The sequence below is a fragment of the Rosa rugosa genome, chromosome 4, assembly GCF_958449725.1.
Source record: "Rosa rugosa chromosome 4, drRosRugo1.1, whole genome shotgun sequence".
Classification (NCBI taxonomy): domain Eukaryota; kingdom Viridiplantae; phylum Streptophyta; class Magnoliopsida; order Rosales; family Rosaceae; genus Rosa; species Rosa rugosa.
The window spans coordinates 9,935,941-9,962,333 of NC_084823.1; the positions used below are offsets into that span (position 1 = coordinate 9,935,941).

Genomic DNA, 26,393 nt, shown 5'->3' on the forward strand with positions numbered 1-26,393 from the left:
CCAACCGAATGCGGAAATTGCTGAAATTTCTACCACTAACATATATTCATATGAAAACAACATCCAGCGGTTCATTTTAAAAAATTCCATTTCGTCCCCCATTTTGCTCATGGAGGGTAACAAGCCTAATAAACTAGTTATACTACAATACAAGACATATAAGGATTATTTGCGATCCAAAAATTTTGAAATGAAAATCGATCAATCGGAAAATTCTTATATGTTTATACAATAGTGATAGGTATTGTGTAAAGAAATTAGGCCGATCCGCCATGAATAAGGCACCTAACGGAGCGGTCAACGCTTTGCACAAGCAAACTTCCCTAAGGGGAGCGGCACCATGCGCGGACAAACGTTGCGGAATTTTGACATCCGTAAGTAGACCCCCTACCCATGAGAGTGTGGGAGCTGAAAGATCGAAAAAAGTGAATTGCCAAGGACCGGTTAAGAGCATATTTGTTTTATGTTCTATTTAGGGTATTGAGTTGACCGGGTAGATCGAGGTCCAACCGAATGCGGAAATTGCTGAAATTTCTACCACTAACATATATTCATATGAAAACAACATCCAGCGGTTCATTTTAAAAAATTCCATTTCGTCCCCCATTTTGCTCATGGAGGGTAACAAGCCTAATAAACTAGTTATACTACATTACAAGACATATAAGGATTATGTGCGATCCAAAAATTTTGAAATGAAAATCGATCAATCGGAAAATTCTTATATGTTTATACAATAGTGATAGGTATTGTGTAAAGAAATTAGGCCGATCCGCCGTGAATAAGGCACCTAACGGAGCGGTCAACGTTTTGCACAAGCAAACTTCCCTAAGGGGAGCGGCACCATGCGCGGACAAACGTTGCGGAATTTTGACATCCGTAAGTAGACCCCCTACCCATGAGAGTGTGGGAGCTGAAAGATAGAAAAAAGTGAATTGCCAAGGACCGGTTAAGAGCATATTTGTTTTATGTTCTATTTAGGGTATTGAGTTGACCGGGTAGATCGAGGTCCAACCGAATGCGGAAATTGCTGAAATTTCTACCACTAACATATATTCATATTAAAACAACATCCAGCGGTTCATTTTAAAAAATTCCATTTCGTCCCCCATTTTGCTCATGGAGGGTAACAAGCCTAATAAACTAGTTATACTACATTACAAGACATATAAGGATTATTTGCGATCCAAAAATTTTGAAATGAAAATCGATCAATCGGAAAATTCTTATATGTTTATACAATAGTGATAGGTATTGTGTAAAGAAATTAGGCCGATCCGCCGTGAATAAGGCACCTAACGGAGCGGTCAACGCTTTGCACAAGCAAACTTCCCTAAGGGGAGCGGCACCATGCGCGGACAAACGTTGCGGAATTTTGACATCCATAAGTAGACCCCCTACCCATGAGAGTGTGGGAGCTGAAAGATCGAAAAAAGTGAATTGCCAAGGACCGGTTAAGAGCATATTTGTTTTATGTTCTATTTAGGGTATTGAGTTGACCGGGTAGATCGAGGTCCAAAAGAAGGAGGAAATTGCTGAAATTTCTACCACTAACATATATTCATATGCAAATAACATCCAGCGGTGCATTTTAAAAAATTCCATTTCGTCCCCCATTTTGCTCATTAAGAAGTTAACATTACATTGGTAAAAAGGTTTCAACTCGACCAATTGATTATTTTTAGTTATGTTGATTACTTGATTTATTTCAAAATTGGTATTACATGAATATATTGTCCAATTTGAAATAATAGCTTTGTAATTATCACAGTTAATTAGTTAACAGTAATTATTGGTAAATATTAAAATACCCATAAGATTATATTAAAACGGCGGCGTTTTTGCCGAATTAACGGTTAATTCTTTAAAAAAAAATTATTTTTTTCTTCTCAAAATATGGCTCAATTTAAAAGACTCATTTCCTAATATGGCAGATTGAAATAATTTTCTACACTTCCATAGTTTTATACATATAACACATGTAATAGAAAATAACAAAAATAAAATATAAATTTTAGGGCCGGGTTAGGGCCGGGCTTTAAGGGCCGGGCCGGGCCTAGCCCTTACAGGCTCAATCGGGCGAGGCCGTAGGGTAGGGCCGGGCTTTATTTGTGTGACCCATACCCTACCCTAAACGGGCCGGGCGGGCTTAGGGCCCAAGGGCCATATGATGAGGCCTAGGGGAATCTAACTTCAGACAACAGCATTTAGGGTGCATTGTCTGAAGATAATGTGACAACAGATGAATAAAAACAGTTGTGTGAAACCAAATCAGACAATATCTTTTAGCAAGTATTGACTTAAAATTTATTGCACAACAGACAATGAATAACAGTTGTGTGATTGAACAATCAGACAACATCAAAAATCAACCATTGTCTGAATAAACCTTGGACAACATTGAAATAATAACTGTTGTCTGAATTGATCCATTCAGACAACATCAAAAATCAACCATTGTCTGAATAAACCTTGGACAACATTGAAATAATAACTGTTGTCTGAATTGATCCATTCAGACAACAGCAAAAATCAACCATTGTATAAATGAACCTTGGACAACATCACATAATAACCATTGTCTGAATTAATTCATTCAGACAACATCAAAAAAATCAACCATTGTCTGAAATGCTATTGCACAAGAGCCAAGAAAAAACTGTTGTCTGATTCAAAAACTCAGACGACATAATATTTCTTGCTGTCGTCTGATTAAATCAGACAACAGTTAAAATGTTTGCTGTCGTCTGATATGTGTTGTCTGATTCCGAAATTGGTGTAGTGTGGGTTCGATTCTCACTGACTTATGTGAGGGTAGGGTGGGCTAAGTTTTTTTTCCCTAAAAAGAATCCTTAACTTTTTTTCTTTTTAGAGAAAAAAATTTCATAATTAATTATTAATGATAATTTAGTTAAGGGGTAAACTGCGTACCGTATTTTAAATATTTTGGACCATTGAATATATTAATTATTACCATCTAAGTGACCTTTTTTTTAGGACTAAATACTGTTTAGTCCTTGAGCTTTTAACCATAAAACACTTCAGTCCCCGACCTTCTAATTTCACACGTTTAGTCCCTGTACTTCAAAATTTCAGACCAATAGGTCCTTGCTGTCTAAAAGTCACTGCGAAATGTCTATTATGCCCTCAGTTATTTTTTTTTAATTAATTAATTATTTTATTTTTTTTTCTAAAAGGAATTTTTTTCCCCTTTCTTTTTTTCTGTTTTTTTTTTCCTTTCTTTCTTTCTGTTTGAAAAAAAAAAGAATATGTAAATAAAATAAAGAACAAAGAATAAATAAAAAAAAGAGAAAGGAATAAATTTATTATAAAAAAAAAGAATTGAGGGCATAATAGACATTTCGCCGCGACTTTTAGACGGCAAGGGCCTATTGGTCTGAAATTTTGAAGTACAGGGACTAAATGTGTGAAATTAGAAGGTCAGGGACTGAAGTGTTTTATGGTCAAAAGCTCAAGGACTAAACAGTATTTAGTTCTTTTTTTTATCATTTCCCCTATTACTAATTCAATGGTCCATAATATTCACTAACATGGGTGTATGCCAAGCACTCAGGGTACCTATATATAGAAAAAAAAATGCTCTCGTTTTCTTTCGTGCGAGAAACCTTAGGGCTTCTGTTGGTGTTGATCGGTGGTGGTGCTGCTACCTCAACAACCACAGCTGGGATTTCCGATTGTGTTGTTGATGGAGGTGAGGGTTACATTCATCGTCGCTTTCTCCTGACTCTCGCAAGAGCTAGAGGTATCCCGACTGTGATCGACTTTGTTTGGTAGTGGTTATGTTCTTTGGATCGATATCTGGAGGGATAACGCTGTCCTCCTTCCTATTCCTTTTCTAGGTGATGACGACGACAGGTTTCGACGGCATCCTGTACCTTGGATTCGGAAGGGTGGCAGCGCTCTCCTTCCTACTCTTCTTCTCGGTGGTGGCGGCAAACGACGGTATCACTTTGCTCCAAGTTTGGATCGGAGTCGTCTTCTAGGTGACCCGTGTCTCAGGTGGGTGACCAACCGCCTCTCTTGTCCTAGGGTGGTGATGGAGAATCTGGTTTGGTATGGATTTGATCCGATTGTGGATCTTTTGGTTTGGATTGAGTTGAAGTGCTTATTGGTTGATTTCTAGTATCAGAACAGTGGTGTTGGGACTGATGCACGCCCTGCTAGGACGTTGGCGTGGAAGGTTGTGGCCGCCTGCGATGACTAGATGATTAGCCATGAGCCGCGAGGCGACAATCTCTTTTTAGGTCCTCCCAAAGATCGGACTTGTTGGGCCATCTTGGCCTTGAACTTGGGCCTTTTGTTCCTTAGAGCAAGTCCACCGGTGTTGGATTGCCCGGGCAAAAAGAAGGAATGTTGATGTGGCTGCCTGGCTATGCAGAAAAATGGTTTCCACCGGCCCAAGCTTGACTGGGCAAAGCTTGGCTTTGCATGACTGAGGTAAAAAAAAAGGGCAAGTCTGTGACTTTTTTCTTGCCCAGAGTCATGGAGCTGCCAGCTTGATACTGTGAGGAACGTGGGTGACGTCAGGAAGAAAAGCAAAGAGGCAGGACACTTGGCAGCGCTGGGTTGGCTTCTTTAGTGATTTTGATTCCAATGTGAACAGTAATATGAACAGTGAACAGTAAATTCGACAGTACATTAAATAGTAATATATGAACAGTAATGTGCTCAGCTAAATCCAATGGTGAACTACGTGAACAGTAATATGAACAGTGAATTACGTGAACAGTGTTGACCGGGCAAGAAAAACAACGGGTGTAAACGTATGTCCAGTGGCAGTGAATAGTAACTTGACTGGTCGAATTCTTGACTTCTCGACTTTGCCTTTTCTTGACTACGGGTGCACTTGCTCTTAGGCTAGGGTTTTATTTGCTTTGGACTACCCTTTAGCTGCGGGGTTGGATGGATTGGGTCTTTTTGGCCCATGGTATTGTTTAAATTTTTGTTAGGTCGCAGAAACCAGTTGCTTTGAGGATCATTTTACTTTATTAGCTTCGGAGTTTCTAGGTTTCTGTTTCGAAATAATGGTGTGTGAAACTTTCTAAAAGGTGGGTGTGCTGGGGGTTTCCTGGGTCTTATTCTTGTTTCAGAATATGTTTTAGAGTTCCTTAAGGAACGATTCTTTCTGTCGACACTATGCCAATAATGCATTCAAACAACAGAATTTTTGTTTTCTGTTGTCTGAATTTTTTAAACTTCTTTAGACAACATATAAATTAATTATGTTGTCTGAATAGCATGATAATCCATACTATTTCAGTTTTTTTTCATATTTTTTGTAAGTTGGAAAATTAGAACAACAGATAACTGTCGTTTGAAAATACTAATAAATTCTCATTAAAAGTTGAAAATTAGGACAACATTTAAATCTATACTATTATTAAGAGAACAGGGTTTGTCAACCAAAACTGAAAATTTTGACATAAATAACCCTACAATATTATAAAACATTGAATAACATTTAATCTGTTGGGGTATAAATGTAAAACACAAATAGAAAAAAAAAAGGAAAAAAATATAAAAACAACTCAAAGAACTCTCGCCTCCGACACCACGTCCAAGCAGTTTCACCCACGTTTGTTAACCGATCAAGAACCGCTGGGGTACCAACAGTCCAACACCATCCCATTTTCATTAAATCAACCATGAACAACTCATGCTATCTTTGCTCGAATTCACAGCAACTCCAACTGCATAGCTTTTTATCATATGAATTTTCCTTTAAATTTCTACATATCTAATTCATTATTGATTTTGTTGAAACTGAGAAGGCTTTTTAATGTGAAATAGGTTCTACAAGAGAGGAAATTGAGAATATATGCCCATTGTTTTTGTTGGTAACTGCATCTGCAAAGCTTCCTTCCCAGAAGACTTGGATTCTTCATCTTTCTTATTTTACGAATCCGGCAAGGGAAAAAAAAAAAAAGGCCATGGATCTCGGTTTCGAAGTGGCTTCGAGACTGCTGCTATTGTCACCATAGGAAATTTTTGTCAAAGTCTACCTGGTTTTTTGTGCAGTATGTTTTCTTTCTATCTATAATTTAGTCTGAAACTTGAATCAATGCTTCTATCTATAGTCTTTCGCACTGACTTTCCTTCTTTACTTTTTTCTCCTTATGATGTCATTGTTTTGCAGCTAAGTTTAAAGTGGGCTAACCATGAAACAATATATAGGACACTACTTTCAGATCCTTTATCCAAAAGTCTCTATTTAGTGCAAAGAGTTCTCATAGTTCTCAAAGGTGAGAATACATTCTCTGTATTTTTTTTCTGGGACTCGAGTTTTATTATTTTTTATTTTTGGCAATGTATGGACTTGGGTTTTAAGCTGCATGCAAAATGCGCTACAAATTCTGATTTTATTGGGTCAATTTCTTCTACCAGGGATGTGTATCATCCATTTGAAACAATAATTTTGATTTTTTTTTTTTTTTTCAATCTGAAACAGTAATAATATTGTTATACTATATTCATAAGAAGAATTAATATTTCCTAAATTCTAAAGATCGCATATGTTTTTCACACGCATCGCGTGTGTGAATTGCTAGTGTTGTTTGAGCAAACAAATTATAATTTCCTCTAGACTAAACTTATCCATCCTTTTTGCCCTAAGACCCCGTGTACTCAACTGAAATTTTAAAAAACTCAGCTTTCTTTCCATCGCGCCTTCATTCCACAGAAACTCAGATCGATTCATTCATGTCTCAAAACTTGGAGAGGTTCTTCTCCCCCAAAAGAGACAGCAGCTACAAACACACTTCACGAGCTGGGTTTTGGACAGAGAAGATTTTCTCAACCTCTCTCCGAGCTTGTGGCTCTCCTCACTGTTGGTGGAGTTCTTCAATTTGAAGAAGGAACGAGCCCCAAGAATTCATTCACTATTGTTCATTGGTAAGCCTCTTTCTTCGTCGATCTTAGGGTTTCGACTTTGGTTTGTTTTGGGGTCTTAGGGTTTTCTTGGATATGGATTTGGGGGTTTTGCTAAGGGTTTAGAAATGGATTTGGGAATGGTTTGCTCTCCAATTCGGTTTGGGTGTTTTATGGGTATAAATTTTCATTAAAATTTGCTGAAAATTTGATTTGGGGATGGTTTAATTTGTTCTTTTAATCAAGGGTTGTCAGCCGAATGAGTACAGCGTTGGGATTTTGGTTCGTGGGTATTGTAGAGCTGGGTTTAGTAGTGGATGATTGGAGGTTTTGGATTGTGGTGTTGTGCCCAGTAGGGTTGTATATAATACTTTGGTTTCGAGTTTTTGTAAAGAAGACAAGACTGATGAGGCTGAGAAATTGGTGGAGAGGATGCGAGAGGAGGGTATGTTTCTGGATTTCATTACTTTCAATTCTCGGATATCGGCTCTTTGTAGTGCAGGGAAAATTCTTGAAGCCTCTAGAATATTTAGAGATATGCATATGGATCAGGCTTTGGGTAGATAATTAAGGGAATAGAACCCAATATTTACATGTAACATTGTGATAAATGGGTTATGCAAAAATGGGATGCTCTGTGATGCAAGAATTATGATGGGTCTAATGGCAAGAAACAATATTTCGCCATTTACGGTTTGCTTCTGATTTAGTTATGCATTTGGGGACTACATAAGTGGTGCTTCAAGACTTGGTTGCTTTCAATTATTTAAAGAACTATATATGTACTTAAACTATTTGATTTTTGCTTATCAAAAGTTTGTAGGAACAATCAAGTTAGGGTCAGGCATTAATGTAATGCTTTATGCCTTTATCATGGTTCCTTTAGGTTTCTGCTGCATTGTAAGTTCTGCAACAATGGTAGTTCTGGTTTGGTAGCCCCGTTCTCTGTTTCAGTATTCCTCTCTTGGTTTTTAGGACTTTCTTTTTGTTTGCTTATGTTATTGTTCTTCTCTCCTTTATCGCTGGCATGTGGATTGGTACTTTCTGCATCCTATCATATCTTTGCTTACATGTTTTTTGTGCTTCCAAATGCATATTGTCCACCTTAGTGTCTTTTGGATGGCTAGGTATGTTTCAAGGAGAAGACCTGCTATTGCTTTATTTTTGAAGGTAATACCCTCCCATTTTTTACATCAGTAGAGGATATAAGGGTTTTTGAGTTTCAAAGCTTGCATGTAATGTCTGGCATTTTACTTTTGGGATTGCTAGTTTGTTCTAGTATCCATATATTATGTTTGTCTAAATTGAGGACTTGAGGTGTTAGTTCCATGCCTCCATTAGAATCTAATCCCACCCTTATGTTTGCAGGTGCATCTGTTTGTTTTGTCTCAGAGGGTTGTGGGCTGTCTGGTTGCAGAACCAATAAAAGCACACAAAGTCCTATCATGTACGGTTTATGGAAGTTCTGATGGTACTACTACTAATAAGACAAAAGTAAGTACTTCCGAATTTGGGGACATCAAATTTCGTAGGGAAGTCATTAGAAAACCCCTTTTGTTCCTGAAGCATTGAATGAGCATCTCAATGGTGCTATCATTTGTAAAAAGGAGGCAGTACCTGCTATCTGCGGTGTTAGAGCCATTTGGGTCACTCCAGCTAACAGAAGAAAGCACATAGCCACTCAGTTACTGGATGCCCTGAGGTAACTTCATGACTCAAGTCCTTGGTTTTGTTTCCTCGCTTTTCTTTTGGATGGATTTTCTCCTGATTCCCATTAATTAATTTGATGGTGTAATTTGGATCTCAAACTCCAAATCAAATCTTGTGTGCTAACTTAAATAGATCGACTTTAGTACCATGATCTGTCCAAGTTGCTTAATCAGGAATTTTATATCCTTAGGAACTAGGAACATGTTTTCCACCCTTCTCTTCTATAATACAGTTAGTATACTGTATACAAGTGTCTATCAACTGGACCCTTGTAGTTTCATTTATAGCTTTGATGTGGTTAATTGATTATTTCTTAATTCATCTTTGGTTGCTCTCTCATTCTTTTTTCACAGGAAAAGTTTCTGCATGGGATTTGTGCTTGAACGCTCCCAGTTGGCATTTTCTGAACTAACATCTGCTGGAAATGCATTGGCATCAGATTATGTTGGCCGTGACCATGTTCTAGTTTACAACACCTTCAATACATCGAGAAATAGTTTCAGTTGTTTATCCGAGTTTTGATTTCTTTAGACAATGATATATTTTTTTTTCCGGGCAGATCTACCAACTATTATTGTTTACTTCAGATCTAATATTACATGTTTATTTTAAATTATAAGTATCCAAAAGAATTTCATGCTCCCCAAGTTTTCACTTTACTTTCTTTGTCTCTAATTCTGCACTCCTGGTCTCCTCTGCCACACTTATGTGAGTTCATCTCTTAATTGGTTACCATTTCTTTCTCACTCTTCTCAACTTCTTATTCCTCTCTGTAATTCGGCCTAAACTCTAATTGATGAGCTGTATTTAGAACCTAAAGGTGATATTTTTTGAAATTTTGAGAAGAACACTAATTCACTATATTCGAAATTTAACTAAACCAGCAGAGAAAATCCTAGATAAGTAACATACGATAAAATGGAAAGGAAGTATACAATACAACAGCATTACTAGGTTTCCTGTCTGCAAATGTATATAGAACTTAAAACTAAAATCATAAACAGAATAATAAGCTGATCATCTACATTGCTTGTGGTGGAGATTGTGGTTGTGGTGGAGGTTGTTCAGCTTCCGACACATCGCTGTATTGTTTCTGTAATGCCGGGCTAGCGCATGAGAAGAGTGATTGCTGGCCCGAGAAGAGTGATGGCTTTTTTTGTCTTAACTTGACACCAAACAAGAAAGACCGCAAGGGAATTCGAGCCTTACTTCGTTTAGGTTGATCACCATTTGATGCCGACATCCCAAGTTCCTCATCAAGTTTTGCTAGTGTCTTCTCGACCTCAACTTTGAATCCTTTAACACGGTTAAGACCTGCCTTCAATTCTTCTGCAACCTTGAGGTTCTCCTGCTTCATGTTCAGAATCTCGCCTTGAAACTTTGCTGCCTGGTATTTGCTTATAAGCTCTGTCTTCTCCCCTTCGGAACTTAAATTCGAGAGTCTTGATATCTCATCTTGAATGTGGCACAAAGATGAGTACCTGCTCTGCAAGTCCTCCTTCAGCACTGCATTATGTTCCAGCCATAATGACAATTCAGTTTGTATCTCTCTCAGGTGTCTATATATCGGCTTGCCATCTGATTCTAGAGCATGCTTCTTCATTTTTATCAACTCTGACTGTAAGTCATGTATTGAAGTCTGGAACTTTTGTATCTGATGAATTGAGGTACTAAACCTCAACCAGAATTCTAGGTTCTCCTCCAGCAGTTCATCAATGTCTGCACGGAATCTTCCTTCAATAGCTGAAAAGGAATGGGGTCTAACAGCATGCCTTTTCCTGATTGTTTTCTCTTCCTCCTTTTTAGGCGTGACCTTCAAGTTTCCTGACGAGTAATCGAATTTTTCTGAGGTTTCACGAAGAATTTCAGCAAGTGTGTCTTTATCCACATAGGGTGATGGACCAGTAGAGTATGGGGGTGTGACAACTCGACTTGGGCTCTCCAAGGGGACATCGCTATTCGGGTACTTATACACTGTCGAACATGGACTTTCTTCCGGATTCATATCTGTGGGGTTCTGTTTTTGCTTTAGAAGTCTAATTTCTTTGTCCTTTGAAGCAATTATACTCCTCAAATCCCTTATCTCCATTGCCAAATCGAAGATGTTATTCCGGTTTTTCTTCTCAGCTTCACTGAGCTTCTTCCTTGCTTCCTTATAATCCCGAAGAATTGAAGTATACTCTTCCAGCAGAATCTTCTCTCTATCCTCTAAACCTTTTAGGAATAATTGCCTCCAGTTGGGTTGATTTTCTTCATTTTCCTGCTCCAACTCCTGTGGCTCAACAAGATTGCTCTCACCCTCTTCCTGCGGCAGTGCTTCTTGAGACAAATCAAGGCTATTTCTTGTATCAGTTTTGTTTTCCTCTTCTTCACCCTTGACAGATTTTGAAACGTCTTCTTCATCATGAGCAGCGGGCTTATCTGAATCATCTTTCAACTCCTTCTCTGGTTTGTTATCAACTGCTCTCAATTCCTGGAATAGTACAGCACTCTCATCCTCCACGTCATGCTTCACATTTTGCAATTTTGTAGAGAGATTATCAAGATTACTACAAGCTTCTGTGAAATGCAGTTCGAGGTTGATATTTTGGTTTTCTACACTCCTTTTTAAGTTCTTAATTCTACGCAACTCCTCATCCATCTCCTTTAGCTTTTTTTTCAAATTGTCCTCACTTTCCATCAGTATTTCCTTTTCCTCTTCCAAGCTCCGAACTTGTGCCTGAAGTTCATCTGTTTCTGATTTTAATCTGTGTACAAGAGCATTCTGAGAAGTGACTGCAGTTTCCAGCGACACAACCTTGTTCACAAGTCCATCAATTTTCTCTGCCAGTTCTGTCATTGTGAGAGAGCCATCTGAACTATTGTTGAGTTGTTCATCCATCTTAGCCTGATAAAACTGCTTGTCACGCCTCTCATTGTCTACACTTTTTGATTCTAGATCACTGGTCTCAGACTCGTGTTCATCATCAGCATCAGACCAGTTTTCCCCCTTTGAACGAAATTCATGCTTGAGGTTCTCGAACTTCTTACAGGCTTCCCTGACCCTTCTGCCCTCAATTCTTACCTCTTTTTCTGATATGTCTTTCTTTTCCCGCAACTCAGTCAAGCTTTCTTTGCATGATTTTAGAGCTGTGGCTGCCATTAAAGTTCGAGCTTCATTGTCTTCAATAACAGTGCCAATGGCATACTCATCTTGTAAGCTCGAAACTCTTTTTTGCATTGCCGTGATCTCATTCTCAAACTCCCAGTACCTGTCATACCCTCGTTCATACATGGTCTTCACAAACTCCTTTTCAGTTTGTAGAGCCAAAATGTCCTTATGAAGCTTATCAATTTCTTCTAATGCCTCTTCTTTCGTCAGCCCCGACCTTGGAGGACCTGCAGCAGGTCTAGGAGAGCTAGGAAGTCTTCGAGGCATGCCCTTCTTCGAGAGTAACATGAACTTGCTCCTGAAATCTTTATCTGGGCCCTTGGGTACTTTTGGGATGCTTGCATTGTTTACATCGGGATAGGCTTTGTTGGTATCATTGGAAGAAACCGACGTTTGAGAAGCAGTTTCATCATCCTCATCCTCCATTGCATACTGAACTCGTTCTGGGAAAACAGTGGCAATGGTACGGTTGGCACTCTGCAGATCTCTTGATAAGTGATCATATCTCTCTGCTAAAGCTCGGTATGCCCGAAAGAATTCTTCAACGAAGATTACTAGCTCTGGCCTCTTCTTGTAGTACATTTCTGCCCTCTGGGCAAAGGAGTCCCCATCATTATCAATGATTTTGAGTGTGCTATGAACCTTCTCCTCCATATCTGTAATTTAAGGCATGTAATGTCAGTTTAATCCCAGAGCGACCATGTTCTTACAAAAACATGCAGAAACCACATAAACAATTCGAGTCACAAAGTACGAACTAATGACAAGGAACAAATAGAAGCAGCTTAGCTATTGAGATGATGAACTCATAGGAGAAAATTTTCTATCACTTTGAAGTCTGAACTCTACAGGTTTTGGAAGGTATATGTTATTATTATTAGCTATAGTCAATGTAAAATAAAACCATGTTCTTTGAATTCACTGATGCCCAAATGGTGCCCTTGTTATAAATCATTACAGGTTTCTAGCTACATTACTACCCCTTATATCTTCATCTTCCATTTGAAATTCATGTAGATAAATTCCTTGCTCTACCTAAAAGTTGTTGTTAAGAATCTTCACAGTGGCGATTAATCAAACACATTATGTACAGCTGTAAATACTCTTCAACAATGGGATGGGAAATAGCTTCTTATTGATGAGGATTCTGGAGTCAATTCTACATAACCTAGTAAATCCAATAAAGGGATCGGAAATGAAAGAAGAAAGGTAACATTTTGTTACTTATTATCACATCATCAATGGATAGGTGGGTAAAAAATCTATCAATCACATATCACCAGAACACCAAGATCAATATACAGATCACACAATCAAAAACAACAAACCTTGGAGGTTTTGTTCCAGCCATTTTGACTGCTTGGTCCTGATGTGGCTGGCCCACCACCATGAATATGCATTGCTTGCTGCTCTCTGCAACATCAATCTCTCTCACTACTTCTTCCTCCCTAGCAACCCATTGGAGAAAACACCAAGATAATGATCATATATGGATTCAATAACAAAGGATTAAGATTAAGCAAATTAAAGGAAAAAAAAAGAATGACATACAGGTTTGGCAAATAGGTTAATGAGGACCAGACAAGGATGGGAGGATGCTTCGCCTGTATTATTGGTGTTAATGCATCTTTGTTTTGAAAAGCTCAAAAGTTTGCAGACGTCTTATTTACCCAAAGAAACAAAGAATGCAAAGGCCTTCACTGGGGGATGTCCACGTGGCAAGTCATGAGCTTGACAGGTTGTGTATCCTAGGAAAAGAAGTGTGTGCCTTTTACGATCTTTTCTCGATCAATGTGAGTCATATTTGTGCTGGAGTCCTACTAATCTTTCCTGTATTGTTCTAATTTTATCGAATGTCCCCGGAGGGATAGTGTGCCTTTAAAGATCTTGTTTTGCCAAAATTTTGTTGGGAAAACTAGTTGGTCTATTCACATCTTTTTCTTGTTTGTTAATTGTTATGGACATGAAGCTCAAAACTTTGTTCCATTTTCTAGGTTCTTTTCCTGTTTCATTTCGGGTTCTAGTTTCTTGCTCAATACGCGTGAAGTGATTAGCTGGTAACAGACTCTGTTTTGGTAAAAATGTTCATGGATGAATTGCTTACCAAAAAAATGGTTCTAGAGTAATGCTGCAACTATATAGTTTTTAAGATTATATGGTAAACGGGATTAAAGTTTGTTACTCGTCGTTAGTGATAAACGATAGCCTATCATTTGCATAAAACTAACAAGAATAAATCTAATCACATTAAGTGAGAGTTTTTCTTCTTTCACCACATATCTCATCAAAAAAAATATTTCAAAATTATACACCTCAAGAGTTTTTATGTATTTCTGCCCTCCTTCCATGTCTCGAAATATGAATGTGATGTTGCACTAGCTAATAGTACGAGTCCACTTAACTTGGATTCACTTTGCTACCTTGAATTTTGTTCCAAGTCATACCAACCTTTTTTGTTGAGACCGAGAGATCGAGGATTATTGATGGTCGATGTGGGAATGAACTTCCTACATACTAATTTACTTTATACTTGCGTACGTACCTTAGGATACATGTAATACACCGGAAAATTCACCAAATTGGTTAATGTCTCATCTTAATTACCGTGGTACTTAGAGCATCTCTAACAAAAAGAAATGTTCATATTTTTGCTTCAACAGTTTTCTTATACTTATCTCTATATATTTTTTTTTAAATGACAAAAAAAATGTGATAAAGAAGCTGCTAGAACTATTGAAGAAAAATTATTGAGATTTTTAATTTTTGAGTCCCTATAATAAGATTTTTTTGGAAAAATTGTTGGAGATATGCTCTTAGTCTCAATATTTTTTTTTTATGAGAAATGTGAACGTACACTATTAGTCTTAATAATTAATAAATCTATATTTTTGTGATTGAAGAAAAATCGAACTTAGATGGAACAGTGGCGGAGGCATAAAAATGAGAAGCTGAGGATGATAGTTTTATTTGTAATGTACGTACAAGGAGTAAATAAAAGGGTTAATTACATATAAGTGCATCTTTGAATGTTTTTTTAGCCATAAGGCCACCAACTAGTTTTTTCCCTCATTTTTTTTGAATAAAAGGGCTGGTGCGGCTGCCCTCAAGCCTCGATTAATGAAACTGTCGAATACAAAGGGGGGACATTGAGCCTATACCCCTGATTACAATAAGCATCTAGAATATTTTCTGAAATAATATCAGAAATCTCTACAGTAGACTTGTATTCTAACAAGCACCAACTAGCAAAGAGTGCACAAATAGCTACTCCATTTGCTTTAACATAGCAGTGACATAGCGGAAAGATAACTCGATATGTACCCCTTGTACAACACAGCATAATTGCCTGCTTTAAAGTAAATCCGACGACACTTAGTCTCACCCTGCCACTAGGCGGGAGCGCCCATTTGACGAAGCAAATAACTCGCCGCCGGCCTAGAGCAGACAAGGCACGTAGAGTGCATACACAGGCACATAGCCCACTTAGGCCTACACAGTACATGTAGGATATTATTGCTGGCATAAAGCCCTTGATAACTAAAAATAACAAAAAATAATAAAACAAAATATAAAAGGAGTGTGGGCCCAGAGCCCAAACCCAGGCCCAACACACACTTAGCCCAATCCAAAAGAACAGTAGACAGCTGCCTCCTCGTCCCCGACCCGCAAGCCCAATCCACGCCGTCCATCCACCGGCGGCTGACCCGCCGCGCCGAGCGAACTCAGGCCTTCTCGCCGTCCCTCCGTCCTCCCCAACCCCCCAACTGGCCTCGCCGCCACCCCCAGCCACCCCTCTCCACCGGACGGCTCCAAGTAACACAGACCAAATCGGGTCACCCCGATCCGATCTGAGTCCCTCAAAGCCCGCCCTCTCACCACCAGGAAAAGCCACCAGCCGCCATGGGGAGGCCGACCCCAGCCCGACCCATAAGCCTCTGCGCCCGATCTGCACTTTTCCTGCATGATCACCTTGCGGTTTGGAGAACAAAGCCACCGCGTCACCTTCTAATCGACTGGGTTTATTCCACGAACAACCATCTCCGGGCACTAGGGCCCCTTTACCCCGTCCGACGACGCCACCACGAGGGCGTGCCGTCGGAGGGTTCTCTCGCTGCTGCTCTTGGCTCTCTAGGGTTCTCTCGCTCTTGTCTCTAACTTTAAGAAGCTTTCACTGTTCAATAAGGCCACTAGATTAAAAAGGCTGTTATATTTTAGATATAAAAACCAACATATTTACAAAAAAGCCACTAGAGTAAAAAGTCAACAATATATCATTCTCTCTCTCCTCTCCGGCGAGGCATCCGGTCAACTCCGGCGGGTCTCTGACCAACTCCGGCGAGTCTCCGGCCGATTTATGGCCAACTTCCGGCGACCACAAAAGCTACTGTCACTAATACCAAAAGCTACTGTCACAAGCAACAAAAGCTACTCTGGTGAAATTTCCGGCAACCTCCGGCGAGGTCACACAGACTATCACCAATAACAAAAGCTACTGTCACTAACAAAAGCTGCTGTCACTAGCAACAAAAGCTACTCTGGTGAAATTTCCGGTAACCTCTAACGAGGTAACAAAAGTACTGTCACCAACAACAAAATCTACTATCACCAACAAAAGCTACGCTCTCCAAAACCAAGAGCTACTTTCCCCACCAATAAAAGCTACTATCACCAATACCAAAAGCTACTATCACAAGCAACAAACGCTACTGTCACCCACACTAGAAAAGTACTCTCACCAGTAACAATAACACTCTCACCATCACCAAAGGTTACTCTCATCAACACCAAAAGAAATAACCAAGCAGAACAAAAATTGCTACTAAGTAGAACAAAAGCTACTCCAAGAGACTGAGAAAACTATTCTCAGAGACTAACAAAGCTATGGAAATGTAAATAATCTAGCTAAGATAAAAATGCTACTGCAATTGAGAAATAAAAACACATTCAATAATACGAAAAGTATGCAGGGTTCAAACAATGATATAACTATGCAAAAACTACTTACATAGTTGTAAAAAGCTACTTCCATAGTTGTAAAAAGCAACTACCATAATTGTGAAAATCTATTACAATAGTTGTACAAATCTACTGTCAATGTTGTAATGCTACTGTCATTTTTTCAATGGTGATGCTCTAAACCCATATGCATAATTTTGCCACCTTCAACACAAGACTCATTTCTACATTTATTGGTTGGCGGAATGATCTCTTGGTCAATGGAGGCATCAATATCCAAATTCATATGTTTTTCGAAATCTACTTCTACAAATGCAAAGGGGACAAATTCTGCAAGAACAAAGATACAACAAAATATTAGTATTTAAAATGAAAATTATATATTTCCGATGTGGGACATAATACACATATTTACTTCTCTTAAAGCTTCTTGGAGATCATGGAAGGGTGGCCTCCCTACGAGGTACCGGCCGACCTCCACCATGGCAGGGTAGCTCGGGTGTCGGTCTACCGGATGCATGTCATAAGCGAGGCTAGCCATGTCGTGGGGCCCACCTATGAGGTCGTTGCTTATGCTTGACGATATGTGGTATAAGTGATATCAACAGGTATATATGTCCGCCAACAAGTTGGGATAGTAAGTGATATTATCGAGCAACTAGTGTTGGTAGATGTTGAGTTCGACGAACACATCAAAGCTTTGGTGTTGTTCACTTCCATGCCCTTGGACTGGGATGTGACTATGAACTCAATTTGTAGTGGAGCTAGGACAACAAAGAAGTTGAAGTTTAATGATGTGTGTGACACTCTTCTGAATGAGGAGACACAAAGATAGAATAACCTTGAAGATTCTTCAAGTTCTGCACTTTCCATAGAAAATAGAGGTAGAACGTTCAATAAGAATTCAAACAAGTAGAAGGTCCAAGTGGGCACCGAGAAAAGGCCGAAGCGTGTCCAAGTTAGGAAAGTGGTTCAATGGGTGTTGGCATTGTGGGAAGTCTGGACATGTCAAGAGAGATTGTAACTAGTGGAAGGATGCAATGAAGATAACAAACACAACTGAATTTGATTCGGATGCACTTGTACTAAGTGTTACTGAAACATCATTGGAGTCGTGGATCGTATACTCTGGAGCATCTTTTCACTCACCTTCACAACAAGAGCTCATGGTGAATTACCGACCTAGTAATTTTGGCAGAGTGTTCTTGCTGATGGAGGAGCCTTAGAGATTGTGGGAAGGGGTGATGTGAAGATTTCGCTCGGGAATGGTGGAACATGGACGTAAGACAAATACCGCGGTTAAAGAGTAATTTGATCTCTGTGGGTCAGTTGGATGATGAAGGATGTCGTACTACCTTTGAGAAAGGTACGTGGAAGGTGCGTAAGGGAGATATGGTGTTAGCTTGTGGAATCAAGATGTATAGGGATACTATACAACCTTGAATATTGTTGCCATTGTTGAGAACAATGAAGACGCTGTGATTAATTATCGAGAAAATGAAGATGCACACTTATGGTATCGTAGACTTGGGCACATCAGCGAGAAAGGTATGGGTGTACTTCAGTCGAAGGGTAAACTACATGGTGTGAACTAAGTGAAGATTGGGCTTTGTGAAGACTGCATATTTGGGAAGCAAAAGGTTGTTAGTTTCTCAAAGGGTGGCAAGCCAAAACAGACAAAACTGGAGTTGGTTCATACTCACGTGTGGGGGCCTGCACCAGACCTTTCGTTAGGTGACTCAAAATACTATGTGACTTATATTGATGAATCCACAAGGAAAATATGGTTTATTTCTTGAAAAATAAATGGGAAGTGTTTGATACTTTCAAGAAGTGGAAGGCAATGGTAGAGAATGAGACTAGGCTGAAGGTCAAATGTCTAAGGTCAGATAATAGAGATGAATACTGTGGTAATGATTTCAAAGAGTATTGCGCGTGTGAAGAATGGGATTAGGATGGATGAGACAATTCCCAGAGCTCCACAGCAGAATGGAGTAGCTGAACGCATAAATAGGACTCTGAATGAGCACGCAAGGAGGAAGAGGATACATGCAGGATTGCCAAACATGTTTTGGCCTGATGCGGTTAATACTGCTGCTTACTTAATTAACCGTGGACCGTCACCTAAGGAAAAATGGAGTGGAAAAGAGATAGGCATATCCCATTTAAGAGTGTTTGGTTGCGTGGCATATGTTCACATTGAGTCTGGTGCGACAAGCAAGATAGATCCTAAGTCTCAAAAGTGCATATTCATAGGCTATGACGGTGATGAGCTTGGCTATAGGTTTTGGGATATTCAGAATAAGAAAGTTGTAAGGAGCAGAAATGTCTTCTTTAATGAAGAGGTGATGTACAAGAACAAGCAAGCAGCAGAGCTTGAAAGTCCTGTAAGAAAAGATTGGCAGTTTGCAAGATTGGAAGAATTGTCCAATGAAGATGTCTCTAAGGCAAATCATGGGGAGGAACAACAACAACAACAAAGAGCTCCTGAGGTCACATAACCTGAAGAACAAGTTCCTAGTGATGAGCAAGTGACACTTTCTTTTGTGCTAAGAGTATCATCAAGAAGTACCAAAGGAATACCAACTGATAGATACTCACCTTATGCTAACTATTTGTTGTTAACTAACTGTGGTGAACCTGTGAGTTATGATGAGGCAATGCAACATGAAGACTCTGCTAAGTGGGAGGGTGCTATGCAAGATGAGATGGACTCTCTCATGTCCAACAATAGTTGGGAGTTAGTTGAGTTACCAACAGGCAAGAAAGCATTACATAACAAGGGATTTAAAAGATCAAGCAAGAAGATGATGGGAGCAAACGTTACAAGGTAACGCTGGTTATGAAATGTTTTTCAGCAAATGGATAGAATTAATTTTGATGCGATCTTTTAGCCGGTTGTGAAACATATCGCAATCCGGGTGGTGCTTGGTTTGGTGGAAGTTGAAGGTCTGTATTTGGAGTAGCTAGTCGTCAAGACTGCTTTTCTTCATGGTGATTTAAAGAAGGTCATATACATGAAGCAACTACAAGGTTTTATAGCACCTGGTAAGGAGGACTTGGTATGCAAACTGCAAAAGAGCCTTTATGGCTTGAAACAAGCCCCAAGACAGTGGTACAAGAAGTTAGATGCTTTCGTAGTGTGGGAGTGGCTACACAAGATGCCAATCGGATAACTGTTGTTACTTCAAGAGGTTTGACAAGTCTTATATCATTCTTTTACTATACATGGATGATATGTTGATAGCTAGGGAAGACTTTAATGAGATTAAGAAGTTGAAGAGAGAGATGTCAAATCAGTTCGCGATGAAGGATTTGGGTGAGGCAAAGAAAATCTTAGGTATAAAGAATATTTGTGATAAGTGGCTGGTACTCTGAAGCTTACACAAGTGGAGTATGTTGATAAGGTGCTTAGGCGATTCATATGGATGAATTAAAGGCTGTTAGAACACCGTTGGTGGCTCACTTTAAATTATCCAAGGAATAATCACCCAAGAGTGAAAAGAAAAAGGACACTATAAAAAAAATTGCAATTGCTTCGCTTTTTTCCTTCGGCAACAGTTGCCGTCGCAATTGACACCCAATTGCTACGGAAAATGTTCCATCGCGATTAAGTCTTATTATTTGCGACGGAAAATTTTTGCCGTAGTAACTTTATACTCAATTGCGACGCTTTTTCCTCTTGCCGTCGCAAAACTTATTTCTATTTGGTATACTAAAAATAAAAAATTGCAAAACCAAAACAGCGCCTGACCTAATTCTTTTTCCCTATGTTTTTCCTTTTGTTACCAAATTTCCCACTAACATCTCGATCTGCAGCCCTAACCTCTATCGCGCCCAAGCTCTCTCGGTCTCTTCTCGCCCAAGCTCTCTTCCCTCTCTTCTCGCCCAAGCTCTCTCTCTCTCTCTCTCGCCCAAGCTCCGCAGCTCGAACAAGACATAGTCGAGGTCCGAAAAGATCGAGAAAAAGGCGCCAGTTGTCTCTCATGCTCATTGATTGTGTTGATCTTTCATTTAATTTGGTATTGTGCGAATTTGATTTGGTTTGGGTGGATTTCGTTTGGGTCAAGATCTAATTTTGATTCGGTTTTCTTTCTAGGTTTTCAGTGTTTGTGATTTTCGGCCAAAGGTCGACTAGATCTCTCTCCTCTCCATCAACTCCTCCTCTTTCGCTACGGTGAGTCCACCCCGGTGGTCAGAGATCGGTGACGGAGGAGAGAGATTCCTCCAAATCCACTTTCTCTCTCCTTTCCCTCTCTCTCGTCTGTGCTTCTCTCTTCTCTCTCGTCTGTACTCTGGTCTCAAGTAAACATTGAGGTAAAAAATTCGGCTAATCCATCCACTTAAATCTTTGGGCCTTTATCAATTTTCACTCTTGAGTGCTTGGACTTGGTCAGAATCAGTGATAGGGTTCATTCTGTTTTTCAGGCAAAGAATCCAAGGAGGATCTGAAGGAAGCCTGCTGGTATGGGTTTGCTTAACCTCAATTTCAATGCTATTTAGGAATTGTGCTAGTGTAATCTCAATTTCACTGTGACAGATATGCTCAGATGCTCTTGAACATCCTATGAATTTGGGCCGTCTCCTTTTGCAGGTCTCTCTTGTTTCATGATTTTGTGGCGAAGTGCTTGACAAAAGAACATCGGGTTCGGGCGTGAAGAAGAGTGACGGGTGGGAGATCCGGAGCTCAGCTTTCCCATCACATTTCAGTTAATTGTGAGTAGTAGTGGTGCCATTTGATTATGTTTTTGATGTTAAAGATTTAATCTTTAAACCTAATTTAGTCATTGCTCAGTTTTGAATTGGGAATTTACTATGGATTACAGAGTGTCTCTGTTTTGCTTCTGTTTTTCAACTTCTGAACTTTAGTTTTAGCTGATTTCATGCTTTTCGGGTAATGAATATTGCAATGATTGAGAGGAAGAATGGTTTGAAAAATTTTCAGGGCGCTGGTTCGATAACCATGGGGAATACTTGTTATCTCAATTCGGTGTTGCAGTGCTTGACATATATTGAGCCTTTAGCTGCCTACTTGCAAAGTGGCAGGCATCGAAATTATGTGAGTACCCCGCTAATGTTTATTTGTTTGTTGATGTACTTGGTTTTGGGGATTTATATGTAGTTTAAGGTAAGTCATTATAACAGGAGCTATTGAGTTATTTAGTATTGTCTACTTTTCTGTCCTTTTCTTTTGCTAGTTCAAATTAATCCTAATGTGTTCCTGTTGCTCAAAATCCTATTGGGTTATGTTTGTTTGGACTGAAAATTAGCTAAAGAACAATATCCTAATGTCTTATTATATAATGGCCAGATACAAGTGCTCCAAGGATAAACATATGCAACTGTTGAGGTAAGTCTCACATATTAGACATTTCAGCTTTCTTTTCCAAGTTTAATTGTATGAGCAAACTGGGTATCTATTCTTTTATAACAATCAAATAGTTTGGTTTCAGAGATCCAAATGAATGGTCTGACAGAGAAGTAACCGCGACCCTTTTCGATCTGTTAGGTGATGACTATCAAGACGACTTAACTCAGCTTGCTACTATGGTGGTGGTTCCTACTGCCACCCAGCCCAAGCCGTTTTCAGCGTGCTAAGTCTACCAAGCTCCCCTCCAAGCCTCTCCCTCCTGCTCAACCTGGTAATTATTCATTCATTTTTGGGTTTTCTTGTTATGGAATACACTTTTGACTATTAATTAGCTTTGGTAACTCCATTAGAATGCTTAGAATTGAAATAGATTAAGGTTCAAATACTGCACACCATGTGTTTGATAGTATGTCTCAAAGACAACCACCAAGCTGAACCAGTGGGCAGTTCTGTTGTTTTCGAAAAAGCTGTACTTCTTCTTTTAATCTCAATTTCTGATATCTTAAAATAGATTCTTCAATGATAGTTTTGAACTTGGTTTCATGAAAAATGAAGTTGAAATGAGATATTTATGCTATTTTTGGAATTAGCAGAGTGTTTCAGGATTTCTGCAGAAATCAGCATTTTCTATCACTTTGGATCTCTATTTGACCATTCATTTGAAATATTGCAATTGCAGCTCATTATACTCAGCGTGCACATGGCTTGAAGGGTGTCTTTATAATTGATTTTGATGTTCACCACGGGAATGGGACAAATGATGCTTTCTATGAGGATCCGGATATATTCTTCCTTTCAACTCACCAAGTAAGAAAGGAGTTTGGTCACTTGACATAGGTTTTTAACTGGATATCGAATTGGAGTTTTCTCGTATGTGGTAAATCTTTTTACCAACTGATGGTTTTAATTTTTTATGATGACATAAATTTTAAGATATTCATAACATTGAGCAACGTGGATCAACAGGTCCCAATATTTATAGCAAAAATCGCGCCAAAAATCTCCATAGAGGGCTTACAACACTAAATCAGGTAGGGCAGATATGAGCATTGGTCCTAACTTAAAACTATATGATCATTAACATACTGTTTTCCTGTTGCCTATGGTTGTTCTGCAACTCATGATTGTTAGTGGATCGTCAGTTTCATTTTGTAATAGGAACAATTATAAGTTGGAGGACACTTAGGGCCTGCTTTGGTTGCTCTTTACAAAGCAGTTTCATTTTGTAATAGGAACAGTTTCATTTTGTTTTCTGTTATTAAATCCTTTTGTTAGTTGGCCATAGATGTTAAGTTACATAGATTTACAAATGTCTTGTTTTCTTTAATAAAGTTGAGTTCTGTATCAACTTTGTTTAAACCACTTTAGAAGTCCCATGTGTTTACTTTTTTTGTACTCTGCTATTTTTTCTGGAACCACTTTTGAATATTTCTTTACCAGATCCAGATTAGTAAAAGTTGAAGCCTTGGTAGTGTAGCTTGTAGTTTTCACTTGGTTAGTGAATTTATTTGATAAGATAGTTTTGGTAACTTAGAGGAAGGGTTAAGTCCATTGTTTTAGTGAGAAACAATTTTCAAATGAATCTGATGAAGTAATGGATTTGCTATTTGGTGCTTGTACATGCAATTGTGGTTGGACTTCAGAGTGTTGTTCGCTAACATCTCAAAATGGAACTTTTGTTGCAGATGGTTCTGGGGTGAGGTGCCTCAATTGCATTTAATGTCTATTTATGGTCAAAAAGTGCAAGTTCCTAGTGCAATTATCATCGATGGTGAATGTCCTTAACGTCTATTCTTACTCCCAATTTATTTTTGAGTTGAGAATGCGTAACCTTTACTTTTATTATCATTGTGGGGTAGGGTGCAAGAATTAAACTTCTTATATTGGTGCATGATTCATTTCTTATTTGGTCGAGAAGTATGCACACTTAGAGCTATGCATTATTTTAGTAAAATTATCATCTAACATCATTGCTTTAACTTTATCTAGATTCTACGTAGTTCGTGCTCTCATTTTCAGTTGTATTTTGGTACTATTTATAGCAGGTATGCCTTTCTATCATTTTAATTGTCAATACTCAGATGTTCTAGTCAAACAACTTAATATTCATACTTGTGTACATGTTCTATACTCTTTCAGTCAGTTTATTGTACTAGTTCTTTTTTTATCTAAGGTGAAATACAAGTTTGAACTAAAATTTTCAGTTGAAAGTATATGCGGACTGAACTACTAATCTACTAGACTACCTTAATCATCATGCGGCATGTGGGCTCTGACTCTCAATTAGCCAATGGCTTGAATATTTGGTAGCACATAGAGCTCTTACGTGATTATGTATATAGGATGCAAGTGAAACCATATTTGCAGCCTGTGGTTGTTTCTATTTCAATCTGTCATTATGGTGGTGAGTTGCTATCTAGTTTTCCTCTAGAGTAATATCTTTCTTGCTTGCATTAGTTCTTGGTGTTACGATTCTGATCTTGTTACTTCTTCTCTTCATACGCACTTCACCTACTTCATGTGCTTATATTCAGATACTGAGTTTGCCAAAGCATGGAGACAACAACTCAAAGAAGCCTGGAAAAAAAAAAAGCCAAAGTTTCCTAGGCATAAGCTGGCATACACTTGGGTGCTGCAATTCTTTATCATCGATCCTGAACTAGTACATTGGTGCCACAATCTTTATGTATGAAGAAATTCTTATCAATCTGCCACAATGGGATTTAGTTATTTATTTCGCTGATGTGAGGTTGTAATTGTTGGTTGGTTTAGTTATAATGGATTTGATATTGAAGTTTAACTTCAGATGCATGTATAATAGTTTTCATTTTTGAATGTTCTTAGAATGAAAATATGGTGCAATTAGCACCATATTTTTTTTAAAAAAAAAAATTCCTTTTTTGCGACGGCAACCTTGCCGTCGCAAATACCTCCACATAGATTATCCTGAAACAAACAATGCGACGGAAGTCACCGTAGCAAATGGACCGTCTCAAAACAATAAATTTGCTACGGCAAGAGAAAACCGTCGCAAAAAAACATTTGCGATGGAAAATTGCCGTAGCAATTGGATTTTGTGACGCCACCTATTGCAACGCCTGTGTTTCCGTCGCAAAAAGCTCAATTTTCCGTCGAAAAAAGCTTTTGCAGTCGCAAAATAGGCATCGCAAAAGAAATTTTTTTTAGTAGTGGGAATATATGAAGAATGTACCTTATGCGTCGACAGTTGGATGCTTAATGTATGCTATGGTGTGTACTAGACCCGATATTGTTCATGTAATTGGAGTTGTGAGTAGGTACACGAATAATCCAGGAAAGCAACATTGGGAGGCTGTGAAGTGGATCATGAGGTATCTTTAAGGTACTACAGATATGTCTCTTTATTTCAAGAAAGGTAGTGCTGAACTACAATGATATGTTGATGTTGGCAGGAGATCATGATACTTGTCGGAGTACTACTGGTTATGTCTATACAGTGGGTGGTGCTGCTGTATCTTGGGTCTCAAATTTGCAAGGACAAGTGGCCCTGTCTACAACGAAGTCCGAGTATGCTGAGTATGTAGCAGTCGCAGAGGCTGGTAAGGAGATGATGTGGCTAAAGGGTCTGTTGGAGGAATTGGGTAAAAAGCAAGAGAGTTGTGCGTTGCACAGTGATAGTCAAAGTGCAATTTACTTGACAAAGAACCCTTAATTTTCATTCAAGGACTAAACACATTCCTATGAAGTATCACTACATACGAGAGCTCGTGGAGAACGAAGTGCTGCAATTGTTGAAGATTCAAGGAAGTGAGATTCCTGCTGATATGTTGACTAAGTATGTGCCAACAGGTTGGTACACAAAAAACAAGCGCGCAATTTAACCCTGGAAAAATGTAGTTGTTAGTATAGAATAAGTGGAGATTGTTCAAGCCGGGGATTCAGGATACACAAGTAATTACATAACAAATAAAGAGTTAAAGTATGAATATATATAAGTATGTATGAAAATAATGAAAGAATGTATGAACATGAAATCATAAAAGGGATGGGGGTTTTAGGTTTTGTAACGCAGAAATTAAAGTAAAACATATAAACAATGCGGGATTTACAATGATATGGATGAAGATGTTAGAGATTCAGAAATCCACCACCAAAACATGCTTAAGACAAGTTTATTATCCTAGATTTCAATTAAGAACAAACCATGAACGCACTGCATAAGTTCTTATTACTTACCCAAATTACTTAAGCAAGATGAACGCACCATTACTATGCCTTTATAATAAACAATCAAGGTATAGAATACTATCCTATCAACAATTTATTCTACGCATTAAT

The 26,393-nt window shown here is 38.7% G+C and overlaps 1 protein-coding gene, 1 long non-coding RNA gene and 2 pseudogenes across 11 annotated transcripts; 2 read left to right on the forward strand and 2 right to left on the reverse strand.

The window, feature by feature from the left end:
• The first annotated feature begins 3,597 nt into the window (after positions 1-3,597).
• On the forward strand, positions 3,598-9,240 carry LOC133744307 (uncharacterized; annotated as a pseudogene).
• A 219-nt stretch (positions 9,241-9,459) lies between these two features.
• On the reverse strand, positions 9,460-13,399 carry LOC133742340 (protein NETWORKED 2A-like). The gene is made up of 3 exons (XM_062170006.1): positions 13,301-13,399; positions 13,078-13,197; positions 9,460-12,405 (listed from the first exon to the last, which is right to left on the reverse strand). The coding sequence occupies exons 2-3, from the start codon at positions 13,169-13,171 to the stop codon at positions 9,620-9,622; spliced, it is 2,880 nt and encodes a 959-aa protein (XP_062025990.1). The 5' UTR covers positions 13,172-13,197; positions 13,301-13,399; the 3' UTR covers positions 9,460-9,619.
• Positions 13,400-13,502: 103 nt separating this feature from the next.
• On the reverse strand, positions 13,503-13,618 carry LOC133707625 (U6 spliceosomal RNA; annotated as a pseudogene).
• Positions 13,619-20,524: 6,906 nt separating this feature from the next.
• Positions 20,525-24,903, forward strand: LOC133746568 (uncharacterized). Of its 10 annotated transcripts, XR_009864232.1 has the most exons (9): positions 20,525-20,727; positions 20,805-21,022; positions 21,134-21,170; positions 21,300-22,055; positions 22,159-22,347; positions 22,756-22,953; positions 23,043-23,847; positions 24,066-24,121; positions 24,281-24,903. It is a non-coding gene; the product is annotated as an uncharacterized LOC133746568 (long non-coding RNA). The 10 variants fall into 10 exon arrangements; XR_009864225.1 differs by having other exon boundaries at positions 23,043-24,480; positions 24,611-24,903; XR_009864230.1 differs by having other exon boundaries at positions 23,043-24,121.
• The last annotated feature ends 1,490 nt before the right edge of the window (positions 24,904-26,393 follow it).

Bases quoted from the DNA above. Each gene is read 5' to 3' on its own strand.
- LOC133742340 (XM_062170006.1), bottom strand. From the start codon at position 13,171: ATGTTGCAGAGAGCAGCAAGCAATGCATATTCATGGTGGTGGGCCAGC. The intron at 12,406-13,077 runs GTTTGTTGTTTT...CTTAAATTACAG, and splicing joins GCTGGAACAAAACCTCCAAG to ATATGGAGGAGAAGGTTCAT.